At 40.5% G+C, this 18,279-nt stretch overlaps 2 protein-coding genes across 11 annotated transcripts in view; one reads left to right on the forward strand and one right to left on the reverse strand.

Moving 5' to 3' along the window:
* The window catches only part of OTUD7A (OTU deubiquitinase 7A), a 169,855-nt gene extending 158,180 nt beyond the window's left edge, over positions 1 to 11,675 (reverse strand). For 4 of the 10 annotated variants that reach the window (XM_065076060.1, XM_065076062.1, XM_065076059.1 and 1 more), the window contains exons 1-2: positions 9,105 to 9,132; positions 3,746 to 3,830 (exon numbers count right to left, since the gene is read on the reverse strand). The gene's annotated coding sequence lies outside the window, so the exon portion shown is untranslated. Of the gene's footprint in view, positions 1 to 3,745; positions 3,831 to 9,104; positions 9,159 to 11,492 lie in introns of those variants that run through there. The other 6 variants (XM_065076064.1, XM_065076073.1, XM_065076065.1 and 3 more) reach the window with 4 other exon arrangements.
* GCNT3 (glucosaminyl (N-acetyl) transferase 3, mucin type) lies at positions 9,959 to 12,195 on the forward strand. The gene has a single exon (XM_005511203.3). The coding sequence runs from the start codon at positions 10,221 to 10,223 to the stop codon at positions 11,526 to 11,528; it is 1,308 nt and encodes a 435-aa protein (XP_005511260.3). The 5' UTR covers positions 9,959 to 10,220; the 3' UTR covers positions 11,529 to 12,195.
* The last annotated feature ends 6,084 nt before the right edge of the window (positions 12,196 to 18,279 follow it).

An 18,279-nucleotide genomic window follows, 5' to 3' on the forward strand; every position in this document is an offset into this window, starting at 1 on the left:
TATTGTTTGTTAAAATATACCCTTTCAAAGTGTGGTGGTTTTTTTGTTGTTATTGTTTTTTGTAAGTCTAAATGGGGAAGGGGAGGAAGGAACAGTTCAAGCTTACCACCTGGCTTGAGCCCAGCCTTTATTGCCTATGAATTGCTTTACAGTTAGACAAGCAGACATTTTCCAAACATTCTCATCTTTTATGTGCTTAAATATGGCAAAATGTTTCTAGCCTAAACTTCTTGACATAAATACCTCACATATCCTGATGGAGGAACCGGGGGTATGGTTTTAGTGATGATTCCCGCAGCTCTTCCCTGAAAACAACCTGCAGTGTTTTGTGACTAAGAAAATGGCCTTATTAAGCTAGCTTGCTTAATTAATGTGAATCGATTGTTAACTGAAAATACATTTTATAGTACCATCTCAGTCTTCTGCATGCTGGCTAATAAGCAGAGCTGTAAATACCTATTGCAATGTATATTTTTATTGCATAAACTTAAGGACTTGGGCTCTATGACTTTCAGTTGCTGTGACAGAGATAAAGGGATTTATTGCTACTCATGACAACAGCACAATTGTTTTAAATAGGTGGGTGAAATGACCTGGAAACACTGTTCATTGCTGGCATTAAACAATGTTAAAGTCATGTAAAAACCATCAGAAACGGATAATCATTTAAACTCTCATTCATATGGACTATTCCAACAAAAGAAATCATACACTGCACATTTTTAAGCTAACTAATGACTGAGCAAGCTCAAACTAAAAGGCTCAGGTGTAAACTACTGAAATGATCCCTGTTTGAAATAAAACGCAAACTTCTCAGTCCTTCCTCTCCCCTCTCTGCCCGTCTTCAATGAAAAAGAGTTCTTACGTTCATGTACCTCAAATCAGATTTACTGTCAGTGCTTTATATAGTGGTCTCTAACACCATTGCTACTGAACACGGGACGCAAAAAAGACTTCATTGAAGCTTAAAACTAAAAAGAATATGAAGACAGGGGCATGCCAGTGTTGTATCTTTTAAAGAATGAACTACTGCTCTGCTCCCACCCTTGAATTCACAATTAAGGTTTTTCCCATAGAGCTACACTTCTGTAGTCCTGGAAGGCTAGCTGTTGACTTAAATCAAGTGCCAAAATCATGAAGAAGGGCATTTGTTATAAGCAGAAAATAAACATTAGAAGTTGTGGGGTTCTTTTGTTTAGTTAGTTTTGGAGTTTTTTTGGGATGGTTGGTTTCGTTCTTAGGAGTTTTGTTTGTTTCTTGTTTGGTTTGGTTTTGTTTGGGGCTTGTTTTTTATAAGCTTACTAAATAAAAATACATATGCTGTTCTTTGATATATAAGACGGGAAATACTGATATCTAGCACGATCAGAAATACTTTGTTCACATATATTCAATCATGCACATCTTGAAGCACCAACAAACACAACCTTTGGTCAGCAGTCACCAGCATTTCAGTCTTTCAACAGTAAGCTCTCCTCATAAAACGTTTCACCTTGGGCCTCCTCTGCAGGGGCAGGACACACTAGCACATAATCGATGCCAGAAGAAAAATGAAATTGCTTCTGTCCTAGTAGTACTACATGTACAGAACTGTTCCACAATCCACGTCCGTGTACTCAGGCACTTATTATTTTCAAGTGAGATGCTCAAATACCGTAGTGGTTCTAGAATCATAGAATCATTTCAGTTGGAAGACACCCTCGGGACCGTCGAGTCCAACCATAACCTCACTTAACTTTAGCACTAAACCATGTCCCTAAGAGACCTCAATTGCTTATGTACTGTACAGAGGGTTTATCTTTCACTTTTGTTATCTTTGCTGGAATTAGTTCCCAGCATTGTGGAACAATGTCCAGGGACAGAGAAATACTATGGATGTGAAAGGAATGAAATAACCAGTAAAAAACGTAAATATTTTCTCTGACATGAAACAAGCACAGCTAACATTTCCTCTAGCTCTGCATGAGAGGAAAGAAACACATTACACAGAAGCTTTGGACACAATTCATATGTTGCCTTCACTCTGTGCATAGATACCATGATGGCAGACTATTTATGACCAAAACAAACAGCACAGAACATTGATAAACTAATACAATTCTGCAGCAGAAACACCTCAAGTTCAAAATACTATTTAGACAGCTGCCAACAAGGCAAGAAACATGCTTTTAGGGTTATTTTTTGTGCAGATAAAAACTGCTTAAGGAAGTCCTTCATTTATTAAGAAACCATCTCTTCAATAGGTTAATCATGGGTTCTCCATTGTGAGAAATGTATGAAGTTAATTTCATTCTTTTTGGTTCTTTATTCCTATGGCCCTGAACTCCTCTATTGTCTATCTAAAAGAGCTTTGTTTGTTGTTTTGTTTATATTTCCCATGAGGTATGAAGCAATCCTTTTCTAGAAACAATGAGACATGAGCTAATGTATTATTCCCAGTATCACTGTGTTTTCTTTGTGTTACATTCTTCAAGAAAAAACAAGTTATTTTCTTCCCCCAGGACACAGTCCAGTTTCCACTGTTGGGGTACCACAGACAGAAACAGTGCCAGTTTTAAGAGTGCTTAAAAGGATTTTTTTTAAACACCTTTACCAGCATCATCCCACTTACTTGCCTGTCTCTTCAGCAATCTGCATTAGGTAAGTAATGCCTTATCCCCCTATTTTGCTGTATTATACAAAAAGTTATTTAGGAAACTCATTATATCTTATCAGCAATATTCAGCTTTTGTGTAAAACATCAGGTAATAAATAACATCGTGATGACTATATGTCAATAATGACTATCACCTTCAGCTTTCTTCTAATCCTTACTCACTGTTCCTCCATACAGTCCAGCTATTTTGCTGGGTAAAACCAGAAATCCTTCTCCCCTCCAGTAAGGTTTCCACAGAGGTCCCAAAACAGCAGAGCGATGAGCCTGCAACTGTAAGGTGATTAGCATCAAGCAGTGCCCAGTTACAAAATGGGAACTGGTATGCATGCTACAAAAATGACTGGGTTTTGATTTTTTCACTTACTGTATGTTGCCTTTTCAGGTTTTTTCTGAATCATGCCCATGTAGTGACAGACCCAGAGGTACCGCATACACATAGTGCTTTCAAACCATTTATCACAAACGGGCAATGAAGTAGAACACTAAAAAGAAAATTGACATCCCACATTTTCCTCAAAGATTGACATAATCCCTAATTAGTCATCAAAAGAACCAAAGATCATGCTAGTATGGAGACAGGGTTAGTAGCTTGTACAGATAGAGGTCAATCTGTTGGTCAATCTGTATAGGACTGAGCCCCATAATCCTGTTAAAATTAAATGGAAAGAAGCTAAAGTCGGTATTTACGTGGTTTTCAATTTCAAAAAGTAAAGCTTGCATAAGACCGTATTCATCATGTTAAAGTTTTACAGATAAAGTGTACATATATAATACATACATATTTGCATAAGGTTTATTGTATTTCTTTTGAAACCTCTAGACTTCCTTGTTCACTTCCCCCTACCAAGTCACAGAAAAGCAAGATGTGTCAAAGATTCCATACAAAAAGAACACTGAACTTTTGGTCTCTGAAGATACATAATGGGAAGGTTATCACAATACTTTCCAAATGTTTGTCAGTAATTTTAAAACTATACATCTTAAAAATATAAGCCAAATATGATTCTCCCCCTCTAATCTGCTCTGGTGAGACCCTCACCTGGAGTACTGTGTCCAGCTCTGGAGCCCTCAGCACAGAATGATACGAACCTGTTGGAGAGTTGGGGTTGTTCAGTCTGGAGAAGAGAAGGCTCCGGGGAGACCTTATTGTAGCCTTTCAGTACTTTAAAGGGGCCTATAGGAAAGATGGGGACAGACTTTTTAGCAGAGCCTGTTGCAATAAGACAAGGGGTGATGGTTTTAAACTAAAAGAAGGGAGATTTATACTAGATATATGGAAGAACTTTTTTTTTTTTTTTCCATGAGGGTGGTGAGGCACTGGCATGGGTTGCCCAGAGAGGTGGTAGATGCCCCATCCCTGAAAACATTCAAGGTCAGGTTGGACAGGCTCCAAGCAACCTGATGTAGTTGAAAATGTCCCTGCTCATTGCAGGGAGGTTGGACTAGATCATCTTTAAAGGTCTTTCCAACCCAAACTATTCTATTATCTTCCCTTCCTAATGAGCCCTCCATTGCAACACTCCAGTCATGGAAGCCAACCCACCAGACCTCTGTGACAACAAGATTGTAGCCCTGCAACTGCATACATATCACTGACTCATCATGTTTATTCCCCATACTGCGTGCATTGGTGTACAGGCACTTTAGAGAAGCACCCCGGCATGTTGAGATCCTGGAAAGGGTTTGGGGGACTTCCCCACAATTACGTCTTTTAGGCACTTCCTTGTTAACATGCAAGTGCTGGAGGTGTCCTAACTTAAGCCCCATTTTGTTGGTTCTGTGATCCCTTCCTGTCATGTCACCCCATGCCCTTTTCTCATCTTGACATAAGAAATAAATTATTTTACAGTGAGAACAGTCATGCACTGGAACAATCTTCCCATGAATGTGATGGAGTCCCCATCACTTGAGGTTCCCAAAATGCAACTGGATAGGGACTAAACAATCTCATTGAGGCTCCATTTTCCACAAAAGGGTGGACCAGATGATCTTTCAAGGTCCCTTTCAACCTGGGCTGCTCTATGATTTTGTAGATAAGTATCACAATACCAGCACATTCAATAAAAAAGGCCTGAACAGCCAAGAAAATAGAAATCTAATCTCTCGTCAGCATAGTTCAAAGGAATTATTAAAAAAAAAAAAAAAAAAAGAACAGTTATTTTGGAAAATATCCAGTAAAAGGCCAGTAAAGAAGGCAAGGGCCAAGGAGGGGGATGTGCCCTGAAAGAAGCTGTGTCCAGCAGAGAGAAGCCCACACACAAAAAGGTTTATCCTGAAGGGCGATAGCCTGCAGAGATGACCCACACTAGAAGAGTTTGCAAAGGAAAATGCATTGCTTTCTGATCACAATTATGCCTTATGCACATACTTCCTTCTATTTTAACATTTCACTATCTAGATGACACCTAAAGAACAAACAACTATCAAACACAAAGGTTAAATGAGACTCATTGTGCTGTGAATACAAAATTCTTCCTGTTCTCCTGTTTCTGGAGAACACAGAAGTTAGCTGTGACCTAGTAATGCCTACAAAGCAGTTAGCCAACACAGAAAAAGCCACATCACTATGCACACTTTGCCTCCAAATGAATCAGCAGGAAATAAGGCTGTCTTCTGGAAACTAAGAGGATATAAAATACAAAAGCAGCAGAATGATAAAGTCAGCAATGCCCAGATAGCTTAAAAGTGTTATTACAGCTTAGAGGTGGAGCCCTTCAAAATCCATACAGGATGGTCTGTAACAAACTGCACAGATTCTAACCTTAAAAAACAAACAAACAAACAAAACTAAAAGCAAAACAACCCCCCACCACCACAAAAACCCCACAACTATCCAACCATTTGTGACCAAGAAGCTAAATCCAAAATTCTCAGCTCACCCAAGCAAGAATATAACAGATGAGATTTTTTTGTAGCATGTACAAGCCTCGTTTCAGATGTTTACTTGATTAGGTTAACAAAACTTACTACTTCCATATATTTCTTAAAAGTCATGCTAAAAAAGCTGACAGTGTATCTATACGTATAAAAATCCTTTCCTTAAATGTATTAGCAACTAATACCTCACGCTGATTCCTTCAAGTGAGTTCTGTTTGCCCCTCTTAATTAACGCTGCTTTCCCAGGGAAAATTCTATTCCTTCTCCAAGCTAATTGTGAGCAGGTGAGACATGAGCCTTGGAATCACAATGTAAATTTCTACCAGGTGCTTTACCAGGTGTGGCACCATCAGCAGTCACAGTATTTTGTTTCCTTTTGGAGAAGCAAGCAGGATATATTTCTTCTCCACTCACCAATGCATTGATCTGAACCACAACCTAAAAATTGTGCAATTAGGCAAGTAGGCAACAGGTCACCTTGTGATGATTCTTTTTATCCCTTAACAGGAAAGCTTGATATGGCTTACTAAAATGGAAGTAAGTAAAAAAGGCACTTGAGATGTGGCACTTAGACTTATCAAAATTGTTTTAACTCAAAGTCTTCATAATGATAAGGAACCCTTCATTCTTTGATATCAACAGAGGAATTCTGGAAATTAATAGAAACACCAGTCTGTCTTATGACAGCACAGTGATCTTTATGCTACGGCCATCACTGCCAAACACCTGAACTCTTCTCTATGCCATTCCTTCACCCTTTCAAACATAAACAACTTTAGAGGGTTGCAGCCTGTTCTATGTTTCTGCAAAAAGCATACCACGAGAATCTTACATTATGTAACTTCTCACAGATAATGTTCTGCAAGATTATTATCTAAATATTATTAAATCATCCTCCTCTGACATTGTCATCCACTGTCATATCTCCAGGCTACTGATTTCTTTATGTAAACAAGCGACTGCTGGTTACCCTATAGGGTAGGACAGTTGTTTTCCACTCACTTTTAAACAGAGTTACTTCTGTATTCACTGAGACATGTATCATCATTAAACAAAGTCAAAACCAATTATTTGAGTACGCTGTTTAAAATTAAGTATTTTGGAAGTTAGTTACATATAAGAATATCAATATTAGCAGTTTTTAATACGTACTTAGTATTAAGACAAATTCTCAAGTCTTGGACTTTGCCAAGAAAATATTATTTATGTAGGCTAACATTTCTGTCATGGAAAAAAAATATCTTTGCAGAAAGCACAGTGTCAATTCCATTTTCATTTGTCTTTAAGGATTAAGTTTTTTTCATCATGAATATGCAACAGAAAAAAAAACATGTTTATGTATGGTGAGATGTTAGCATCTGTATTCTGATGCATAACTGAAATATCAAGTATTTATCTAAACCATCACTAAAGACACAAATTCATTTTCATTAGGTTTTTAAAATTTATATATCTTGTCTGTAATACACACCACTCATACCACACAAATTAGATACCAGGCTTCACGGAAATTGTAAAGTTTGCAGTCATAACCACAGTTCATCTGCTGTGGTTATGCAGCAGACCGGCTTCGCAGAGAATGAAGCAAATGTTTGCCTGTGTTGATAATGTGGATTACCCCCTGCTCTTAAGAGAATGCATGAAGAATAACCCCAAAGCACAGAAAAAATTTGCGCACTCAACAACAAAGAAGTCATTCAGAGAGGGTTGGTCAGTACATACAGCATGATCAATTTAGTGATCAAATGATAACTATTATGGAGGTTTTTCAGATTTTCAGCTAAGTGTTTAGCTGGGCATTTACATTTCCTACTTTCCAAAGGAGACAGTTTTAAAAACTCACCCTGAAGGTAGGTGAGGAAGATATTTCAGTCAGTAGAGGCATAAGCACTTCAGATTAATTGGGTTTGCTGTGCTTCTTTTAACTTGAGATAAGAGTCTATATATGATGAACTACATACCACAGAGTGGATGATGCATGGTCCTATGGCCACACTGCTAACCCTAGAAGACTTTAAAAGTTTCAAGTTTCTTGCACTGAACAAGTTCAAGATGTTAACACAAAGCAACAAACTTCTGCCAAAGAAGTCTCATACTGATGAACCTGTGACTAAATTTACAGAATGTTGACAAATTTTCTTACTCAGTCTTGGGCTTTCCTTGAAAAAACATTTACTGTCAGATAAAGTTATCAATAAAGATAACTTTCCAAAAATAATTTTCCATGTGACATATTTGTTAATGTGCACGAGAGCATTTCCAGGCAGTGTATCACACCTACAGCCTACTCTCTATATGTCCATGCATGTAATTTCAGGCGTTGGCTGACATAAAATTAAATACTACAGCATTTGCTGTCATCTCACACACCGTTTAGGGGTGTGTCCATGGTTGCGTTTTGGTCGGTTGGTTTTGTTTGGTTGGTTAGTTTTGGGGTTTTTTTTTAGCTTTTGGCACTGTTCAGAGACTGAATACACTGTTGGTTTTAAGAGTGTAGCTGAGAACACTAAATACACTTTTTTCACGTCTCAGGTTAGACTTAGAAATTGTTGACTCTTAACAGAGAATTACAGATGGTAAAAATGTGATTAAAGAGTTACAGTTTCTTTTCTAATTCCTGAAAAACACCTTTGGGAAAAACACCATTGCATTTCTGAATCACACACCATGATTTTAAATAAATTACTCAAAAAGACACACAACTGGAAATAATGATAGCCCATTTAAGAGCTCTCATGTGGAGTCATTTTCAGCATTTCTTGTGTGATCAAGAATTTGAGGATTTCTTCCACCACACCATTACAAAGCACAACACACACAGAGCAGCTAGAACCGTAAAGTAGAAACTGTTGTTTACAATGCTATACAATATCTAAAATGTGCTCTTGTTTTCCTAGTCCACAAGCAGTGGCTGCATGAAAGAGAACATCTCCATATTGAAATCAGAGTATAGGATCAATATAAAGACATTGCTTCAGAAAAAGAAAATCCCAAGACTACAAGAACTTGCCATCCCTCCATAAAATACTGCAAGGATACAGTCTAGCAGAGGTGACCCAGAAGACAAGAGCTGCTTGGAAGTGCAAAAGAAGCACCAAGAGGATTATTATTGTCCTATTCCAAGAGTTTCTTGGAAAGTACTTTTCCTCAGATGCTTTGAAATTGTCCAGGTGAATGAACCCTCTCATGCAAGCTGAACATAGTTTAGCAAAAAATTTCAGGAGTGAAGTACACCTATAAATGGCACAAATGTCTTCCTTGCACTGAGAAAGCAGCTGGCCCATCTAGCATCTTGTTTACATTTCCCAAGTCTTTTTTTCCCTCCATGTTTCTCCCAAGCACATTCACTTTGGTACTTAGCACAGGCAAACTGACAGCTGTGCATATGAGAAATACTATATGTATCACATCCTTGCTTTTCAAAACACCCATTAGAATTTCTGTACCACAGATGTCTAAGACAATTATTTACTGAATTGGATAAAGCTAATAATTTAACAAATAATCTTAGTTTTTAAATTGAGCAAGTAACTGTTGCTGTTTTCTAGAACCTATGCAGAACTACACTTACACCAACTGTCCTCAGGCCAGCTGCACGTTCCATGAGTTTGGTTCCTTGATCCATCTGGAGAAAGAAAAAAAAAATTAATAAAAGAAATACACCTTTGCTTATATCTTAGAAAATTCATCTTCAAATTTTTATTCATCATTGAAACTGTTGAATCTGGCCCTTTTTTACAAACATGGTACCAAATACCATGTTTGGTTCAAAACACAAAGTGGTTCAGGATGACTGCAAAATCTAGGGAACACGATTTTCTTCATCACAACACTAGGCACATTTCAGTCACTCACATTTATCTCACTTCTTCTATTTGATTATACTTAACCAGGATGTGCATGTAGGTGCATACAGGAGGTCCTGACAACTCTCCATCAATACTCCCTCTTTCCTTCCTTTAAGCAGACGCTTTGTGGCAAATTATTTACAAACCATGGCTTCTGTCTTCATCCTCTGCTTCCACTGTAGAAGCAGAGATTTTGCTTTGCCTATTTATCTGACATCTTTTGCAGTAGTCCTTCACTAAAGCTCAGAATGCTCCAGGCCAGCAGAAAGCTTGCTGCAGCTGGGCTTCCACACTACAGTGCTATTGTTGTCACTCCCTTGACCTGTAAGTTGGAGTGATCTGAACACTAGAAAAGCAGGTTAGATCCCAAAGTCACCTAATAAAGCCTTTTTTAAAAGTTTGTTAGATGGGGTTGCATTGTAGAGGAATTTCCCTTGTGTTACAGAGAGGACAGAAGAAAGATAAAATATCTTATTTTAAACAAACATACAAGATGTACAACCACCCCCAGCGTGACAAAACCAAACTCAGCTACGCCACGAGGAGGGAGGAGATTTCCTTTTATACACCTGGTATGCACCTGTGGTTACGCTGAGATCGCCCTGCCACTATTTCATCACTCCCCAGGAAGCCGGCACTCAGCTCGCACAGCACCGGCTCCCGCGCCCTCAGAGTCCACCCCGGAGACGAGAGCCGCCCGGCCGAAGCAAAGTGGCAAAGCGGCCAAGCAGCCGCCGGCGGGAGGTCGGGCAGCGCTCGGCTCCCGGGCGGCGGGGCGGGCGGGCCGCACGTGGCGGAGCGGCGCACGAAGCCGCCGGCAGTGCCCGCCGCCGCGGGGCATGCGGCTATGCGAGCGGAAGCCCCTACCGGCGCGGCGGCGCTGCGCGGCTCTGCTGGGGTCGCTGCTGCTGGCCGCCGCCGTAGCGCTGCGCGGCACCGCCCGGCCCTGCCCCGACGCCCGCCCGGAGGCGGCCGCTCGCCCCCGCTGCCGCCAGCGGCTCTACCAGGCGCTGGAGCTCTCCCCCAGCAGGAGGATCAACTGCTCGGGGATCGTCCGCGGGGATGAGAAAGCCATCCAGGAGGCCCGGCTCAGCAACCTGGAGGCTGCAAACAAAAGGGTTTCCCTGACGCCCGGCGAGTACCTCAATATGACAAAAGACTGCAGCAAGTTCAAGGAGACCCGACGGTTCATCGAGTTCCCGCTGAGCCAGGAGGAGGCAGACTTTCCCATCGCCTACTCCATGGTCATCCACGACAAAATAGAGATGTTTGAGCGGCTCCTGCGGTCCCTCTACGCTCCCCAGAACGTCTACTGCGTTCACATTGACAACAAGTCCCCGGCCGCTTTCCAGGAGGCCGTGCGGGCCATCGCAGCCTGCTTCCCCAATGTCTTTGTGGCTAGCCGCCTGGAAAATGTGGTCTATGCCTCCTGGTCCCGGCTGCAGGCTGACCTCAACTGCATGCAGGACCTGCTGCAGAGCCCTGTGCCGTGGCAATACATCCTCAACACCTGTGGCACCGATTTCCCCATCAAGACCAACGCCGAGATCGTCCGTTCCCTGAAAGTGCTGCAGGGGCAGAACAGCATGGAGTCTGAGAAGCCCTCAGCTGCCAAGCAGCAGCGCTGGCGGTACCACCACAAAGTGGGGAAGTTCATCTCCCGGACAACCACAGAGAAACCGCCACCACCCCACAACTCCCCCATGTTCACGGGCAGCGCATACATTGTGGTCACGCGGGCCTTTGTGCAGCACGTTTTCGAGAACCCCACAGTGCAACAGTTCCTCGAGTGGGCCAAGGACACCTACAGCCCTGACGAGCATGTCTGGGCCACCCTCAACCGCATGCCCGGTGTGCCAGGCGCCATGCCCCAGAGTGACAAGTTCCAGCTCTCGGACATGAACGCCCTGCCCCGCCTGGTCAAGTGGCAGTACATGGAGGGCGACACCAGCAAGGGTGCGCCCTACCCGCCCTGCACTGGCCAGCACCAGCGCGCCGTCTGCATCTACGGGGCGGGCGACGTGCCCTGGATGCTCCAGCAGCACCATCTCTTGGCCAACAAGTTCGACCCCCTCGTGGACGATGCCGCCATCCAGTGCCTCGAGGAGTACCTGCGACACAGGGCCCTCTACGGCCGGGGACTCTGAGGGGAAGCCGCGGAGACCCTCGCCAGCACCTGCCTCCTTCCGTAGGCGGAGTCCCGCCGGCGGCACCCCGGGGACCGCGGGAGCGGCTGGAGCCCTGAGTCGTGAGGCGCGATGCGCGCGGGCGCGTGGATCTGCGCTCTCCTGAGGAGAGGCAACCGCGCGCGCGCAGAGCCGCCAGGCGCGTGAGGTAACTAACGGTCACAACGGCTGCGCGGCCCGCGGGGCGGACCGGCCGCCGGGGCGGGAAGGCTCGGCCCCCTCTGCCCTGCCTCCTGCCCTCCGACCCGCGGGCTTCTCCTCCGTCACGGCGGGGGGCGCGATCTTCCGCCCGGCCCCCAGGCAGCTTTCTCACAGACCGTCTGTAGCGGACGTAGTGTCTTTTCCCATTCTCCTGCCACAGTCCATTCGCAAAAGTGACCCCAGGACTTCTTGTTGTAGACGGGCAGGGCCAGGTTATGGTCCATGGTGACTCCACGTTCTGGTACAAGCAGAGCTGAAACTATAATAAATTGGCTTTTGGACAAAGCACCTGGCAGGCCACCCACTCCTGGCACCTGCTGCACTGCTTAGCTTAACGTCTGGCTGCTGCTTTCACATAACTTTAATTTCTGTCAATAACCACTAGCCAAAAAAAAAAAAATCTTCAATAAAATAAAATATACTCAAACAGATGGTCTTTGGTGTTCTGTATCTTATCTCTGAGGAGAATGGGTTGTGCTCCTAAGCAGAGCCATTAAACCAAGAACCCCCTCTACACCCCACTTCTCCTGTAGTTAATGGTGTGCAAACCTACATTTTACTAACATCTTCCTCTTTTCCTACACCCGTGTGGAGTGCTCTTGGTAATATAATTGCCATATCCAGTACTGTACCTGGCCTTTTAGAAGAAAAAAACAATCATCCAACACTTTTATTTTCTTAAGTTTCTAGAAGCCAAAAGAATGATTTGTGAACTTTTGTATTTCACCCTCATGTATTTTTCCCACCTTCTTACATTAAAGCCAGCTATTACAGATCCAACAGTTTTCACTACCTATAATGCTGACAGATTAATTCGGTTGTCTTTGTACCACCAAAAAAGGCTTCAAGTAATTTTTTTGTCAGTAAATACTCTCACCTTTATAAATTTGAGGTATCCGGTGCAGAATTACCATCATACAAAGAATATCTGAAGTAATTCCATAGCACCAGGCTATGGATGAAGTTATGACTGCAACCACACAGGTCTTTGAAATATTGATTTAAATAGGATGAGGTTAAATAATTGACTTGAAAATGTGTGTCACTGCAATTTTGTTAGACTTTTTTTAAACAAGCTTGGTTGTAAAATGCTGATTTTTAAAATGCCATGGTGATTTCACAGTAAATATAGGCAAAAACCCTGACCACTGGCAAGAAAAACTCTTAAACATAAATACCCAACATATCATTGTGCGTTTGCTTATTTAAAGAGAGCAAATAAAGTAATAGGATTGCTGGTCCCAGTGGGAAACTTTCCAACTTCTGTAAAAGGATATTTGCTACAACAGAGACAAAAACATAAATGCTAACCTGATAGTAAGATAGAAAATTTATAAATGGTTTCAGCAGAAAATTCAACATTAAATAGCAAAGTCCATGTCTAGTAAATTCTTTTAGAACAAACAAAACCACTGACTAAGGGTAAGCAAAGTCTTTCAACATAAAAAACTGCATCTAACCACTGTAACCTAATCTTATTTTGCTTGTTGAAGCTCTTTCATTTACTTTAAATATGTACATGTTAGTCCCAAATGGTAAACTACTTCCAGTGGTTCATTGGGGGATGGGGATATATTAAAGTTTCTGGACTAAATCAGGCAGAGCAGGGTCAGTGTGTTTCTATGGCAAGGTGTTATCTTTTTCCCTTGGAAAATGGAGAAAAAAAAGGTGCACATTCATGGAGGGAAAAAACAACCCGTACTTCTCTGTTCTAAGGAATCACATCAAAACTAAACTCGTCCGTCAAATGAATGTCCGTAAGAAGATCCAAATAATTTCTTTCTCGAAGAACCTTCTGAGCACCTGCAAAGGTGTTTGGGGGGTAGGAGGAACCCCAGCCTGAAATAGTGAAAGACTATTGGATGAGGGAGCCCTCTACTATTTTGCAAATCTACCTTAAAGAAATATATATACTTGCAGGCTACTTACAGATTTGTTAACAGTAATTTTTATCCCCTTCCCCTGTTTAACTTCTTCAGCTGTTTCTTCTCTCAGAAATAGGAAATATTGCTTGCACACACTATTTAAATAACAGTGTTTCATCTATTCTTGACAGACAATGCCCTGACAAAAAATGTTACAAATGGAAAGACAGAGACAAGTATTTAAATCTGGAAGGGAAAAAAGCACCACTTCAAATCTGTTCCATGGTAAGTCTTTTACCAAAGTCAAAATAATTTCTCTTTTAATGTTACTTGTTGCAATCTATGTTCTTCCTGGTTAGACCTGGAGACAGAGAATCTCAGCATTTATCCACATTTGAAAGAGCTTGCCCATAGAATATGAAGGTCTCAAGTGAAACCAGCATACCAAAAAACCAGCTTGGCAACATACTAAGAGGGACAGCAGTTATCTGACAACATACCTTACATGGCCTTCTCCATTCAAAAAGATCACTGATTTGTTTGCAAACAAATCTTCTGGCATTACTATCTGTATATTTAATCAACTTGTAAACTTCCACATCCACATTTTCTCGATTCAAAGAAAACGTTCAGTTTCTATTACTCACAATTTATCTCACATGATTTGGTTCCAAAACCAAAGGTGTGTCTTGTGTAAATTTATTTTCAACTCACCCTCTTCTTTTGATAGCAACTTAACTTCTTCTGAGAGAAGGAGACTATGCCCAAATTCAGAAGACAAAAGAAGACAAAAAGATTCTTAGAAAAGAATGTTCTCAGCATTTCCTCTTCCAAGGACATTAGAAATGTCAGATTTATGAGTGCAGTCACATGCCAAAGCACTGATACATAAAGAAAAAAATAAAATATTTATGTCTACTTACATTACAGATGACAATTAAAAATATCACTCTGATTTAGAACTTTGTATGCCAGAAATCTCAAAGTATCTTAGAAATAAGATAGCTAGCACCTTAGAAAACTGTCAACGGGACACAAAGAAAAGACTTAACTTGCCAAGGTCAGTAGCAAAACTGAAAAAAGAATAAACTTCAAATAGAGTAGGAAAAGCTCTAGCCCAAAGTAGCATTGGCATATCAGAATATAGGATCACCTCCAAAAAATAGGTTAAACCCTCTTTGAACTCCATCAGTAAAATCTTGGGCTATCCAAATTGGAAATGTAGTCAGATCAGAAATATTAGTGTTAACTTTGTGTAGTGAGAGGATGAAAATCTACTTCTGACACTCCTGTCTGAAATTTTTAACTAACAACCTGAGCTTTAAATAAACCACCAGTTGTTTAAGGAGAAAATAAACATGCTGTAAATTGCCATTTTACCTTTCAAGATATGCACAGGAGGAAGGTAAAACTATAATTCTGAAATCTAATAACAGATTATTTTTTTTTAATCTCACCTGTCTTTAATTTATATTTAATTTCTAAGTGGTTTTCACTTTAGTCTTACAAGAACAACCTAATGTGAGTTGAAACTGGCATAAATACATACACACACACAGAGTCCATGAACAGCTCTTCTTAAATCTAGTTGGGAGGGTCTGTTTCCTTCTTGCTTTGCATTTCTTTCGTACTGTATATGAACATCTCTGAAATGTTCTATAATAAAGAGATGGGTCAATTGAAATTAATTCAGAGGAAACCAGGTAATAAATTTTGAACTAGAAGCAAACATGACCTATAGGAACAAAATACTGGTGAAGTATTTGCAGTCATGAGTAAAATTGATTCAGGAAACAGGGTTGGGGTGTCCTTTTTCTTCTGATTGCAACAGCTGTGACCATGAAACATTAACTAGACTCTCAGTGAACTATTTCCTACTTCCTTGGAGGGTGCAGGCTCTTTTAGTGCAAGATGAAAGCCAAAATATTAATGCACCTGTGACTTGCTACCTACTAAGCCATAATGCCTAATTTATACAGTAAATTTATCTTTGAGCAAAGCTATTTTCCTAGCAAAGACCACCATTTAAGTTACAATGAAGGAAAAATCCACATCTTCCAGTACAGTCCTATTAAAGTTAAAATGCTTTTAAACCGTGCTCCTACTTTACTTTCCCCGCCCCCAGGAACATATAGAGTACAGAGAGGCAAAACCAAGTCACTAATACCTTAACTGAAATACTATCTCCCAAGCCGCTGAGATCCTTAAAAGCAAATATCTGTGTTTTGTGTAACTCATCTACCTCATTGTACCTAGTCATTGTGTAAAAGTTCATAACGATCCCGATTAAACTTGTCTTCTGGGAATTCAACATACGTTATTCATGCTCTCCACTTTAATTTGTGTCTCTCTGATAACATTTCAAGTCAGATATTGACATCCCTGACTGAGCAAACAGCTTACTTCAGATAACATCCTGTTTCATGTACTTACAGAATTCACAAAATCCTTTTTCTCTAAGCCATGTTTAAACACAGGCTGTCACCGACAGCCGCTTCTGTCTTGGTGTTTATGCTTTTTCTTTACTTTCTTTTAGTTAATTTACTTTCTAAATAGAAACATCCATTCCAGGTCAAGGTGCAAAGGTATCTTTTACTTTCTCTCTGCTACTGATAGGTAGGTGGAAGCAACTGTGACCTTTCTGAAGAAAATTACCAAAAAAACCCAAATCAATTAATCAATCTGTGACACTACAGGCAGGGAAAAAACAAACAAACAAACAAAAAAACCCAAGTAGCATCAAGTATGCTGATGCTGTAGCAAGTGAGACAGTTTGTCTTCCACTGGGTATTAAAATAGCTTAGTATAACAAAAGTGCAATTAACACTTTCAGGTGTAAGTTCTGCAAATCCCTCAAGACCACAAAGCACATTAATCATATGAACATGGAGGGATTCGCTGAAATTCAAACACACAACCTAAGAAGTGGCAAGAAAGTTATGGAGAATAAAGCCGTAAAAAGCAGAATACTGGCGCCAGATCCCTTTACCTTCTCTTTGCTTCCTTCTCCTTCAGTGAACTAACCGAAAAAGCCTCCACAGACGTAGTAGATCCAAAGCCTGGACAAACGCCATCCCAGAAATGTGGTTAGAGCCAAAAAGAATGTGCTGCCAAGCTAGTGTCAGAGCTTGTGTTGACAGCTGTGAGGCATAATAATCATAATCATTGTGCCCAGGAACAGATTGCTTCCTGTCCCCAACCACTGCAGTTGCTCCAAAAGTGTTTGAAGTCTATTGTGCATTTCTTTTAAGACTACATTGCTATTAACAAAAGGAAAGTCTTAGAACACTTAAGCAGCATCTGTAACAATTCATATATTTTTTCATCTATGTCACTTTTTCCCACTCACTTAACTCAGGCTAAACAAGCTAATCGAGAACATCAGTGTCACTTAAACAGTTGCACATTTTTTCAGTGCAGTAGGAGTTAGGTACAGAACATTTCAACTCATTTCAGAATGCCCATTTCCTTTTCAAATGCTTCTTTACATGGCAAGGCGATATTCAAATTTCAGTTTTCCTGCTGAATAGGAATCACCAGATAAGTAGTGTATACAGTTCAAAACATTACTGTTACGCATCAGCACAGTGAGTAACTCCTCATTTTTTCCTTCCAAATGGACCAAGCGTAGGGCTTCAATGGGACTATTACTACTGCTTTTTTTAAGCAAGTCAGTAAAGTTGTCCTGAACTATGAACATAATAATTTCTGGTTCCTGCTCACATTTATTTGAATTTCACTGATTACTAAGAAGCAGACATCTTTGTCAACAGAATTATTTCTCCTTTCATTTGCAGTTTTTCTTAGCATATCTATTAATTACATTATTTTTTCAGTTAAACATTGCATTTCCTTTCAATTAAAGGCTAAGGTAGCACTAAGCCAGCAAGTATCAAAGTAGTAATACACAACTGTTGAAACACAACAGAAGCCTAACAGAGGAGTATCAATTAAATTTAAATATAGATCTATTCCCCACAATAACCTAACATCAAAATTGTGCTTCTCTATTAAATTTGTTTTTATGGAAAAATGCTATAGTAAATACGCTAATGCACACTTAACTAGAACAAAAGCAGATACATCATTGTTTGCATTAGGAGGGAGTCCAAAGGCTACAGAGAACTGGAGACTGAGAAGCCTCTGTCCAGAGACAGGAAGAGACTGCAAAGAACTGAAGGTAAGAACAGCCAACTTTTATACTTGTAAGGGGCAAAATTCAGTTTATCACATGATATTAGAGGACAAAAATGTTTAAACCTAGAAGACTGAGTCTGATGTAGAAAAAGAGAAAACCACAGTACAGATATACATCTGCATCTTTTAAGATAATGATCTCAACAGATACTTCTTGTGCTGTTCAAATGATGGCAACAGTCTGTTCTCCTGGTTTCAAAAACAGTTACTTACCAATCTGCCATTTGCAGCAAAGGACATTTAGCATACATACAAGACAAAAAAATTAATGGTAAACATGATACTTGAAACAGTCTAGCAAGCAAGTTTGTGAACTCCTTTCTCACTTGAAGTGAGGGAAACAGAAGTTAACCAGACCTCATATATCCTTTGATGTCCAAAGGTAGGACTTAAAGATCCATAACTTATCAGTCTGTAAAGGTATTAGAAGAGATACTAAAGCTTTTACT

The sequence above is a fragment of the Columba livia genome, chromosome 11 (assembly GCF_036013475.1).
Source record: "Columba livia isolate bColLiv1 breed racing homer chromosome 11, bColLiv1.pat.W.v2, whole genome shotgun sequence".
Taxonomy (NCBI): Eukaryota; Metazoa; Chordata; class Aves; order Columbiformes; family Columbidae; genus Columba; species Columba livia.

Excerpts from the sequence above, each read along its gene's own strand:
- GCNT3 (XM_005511203.3), top strand. The coding sequence starts at position 10,221 with ATGCGGCTATGCGAGCGGAAGCCCCTACCGGCGCGGCGGCGCTGCGCG.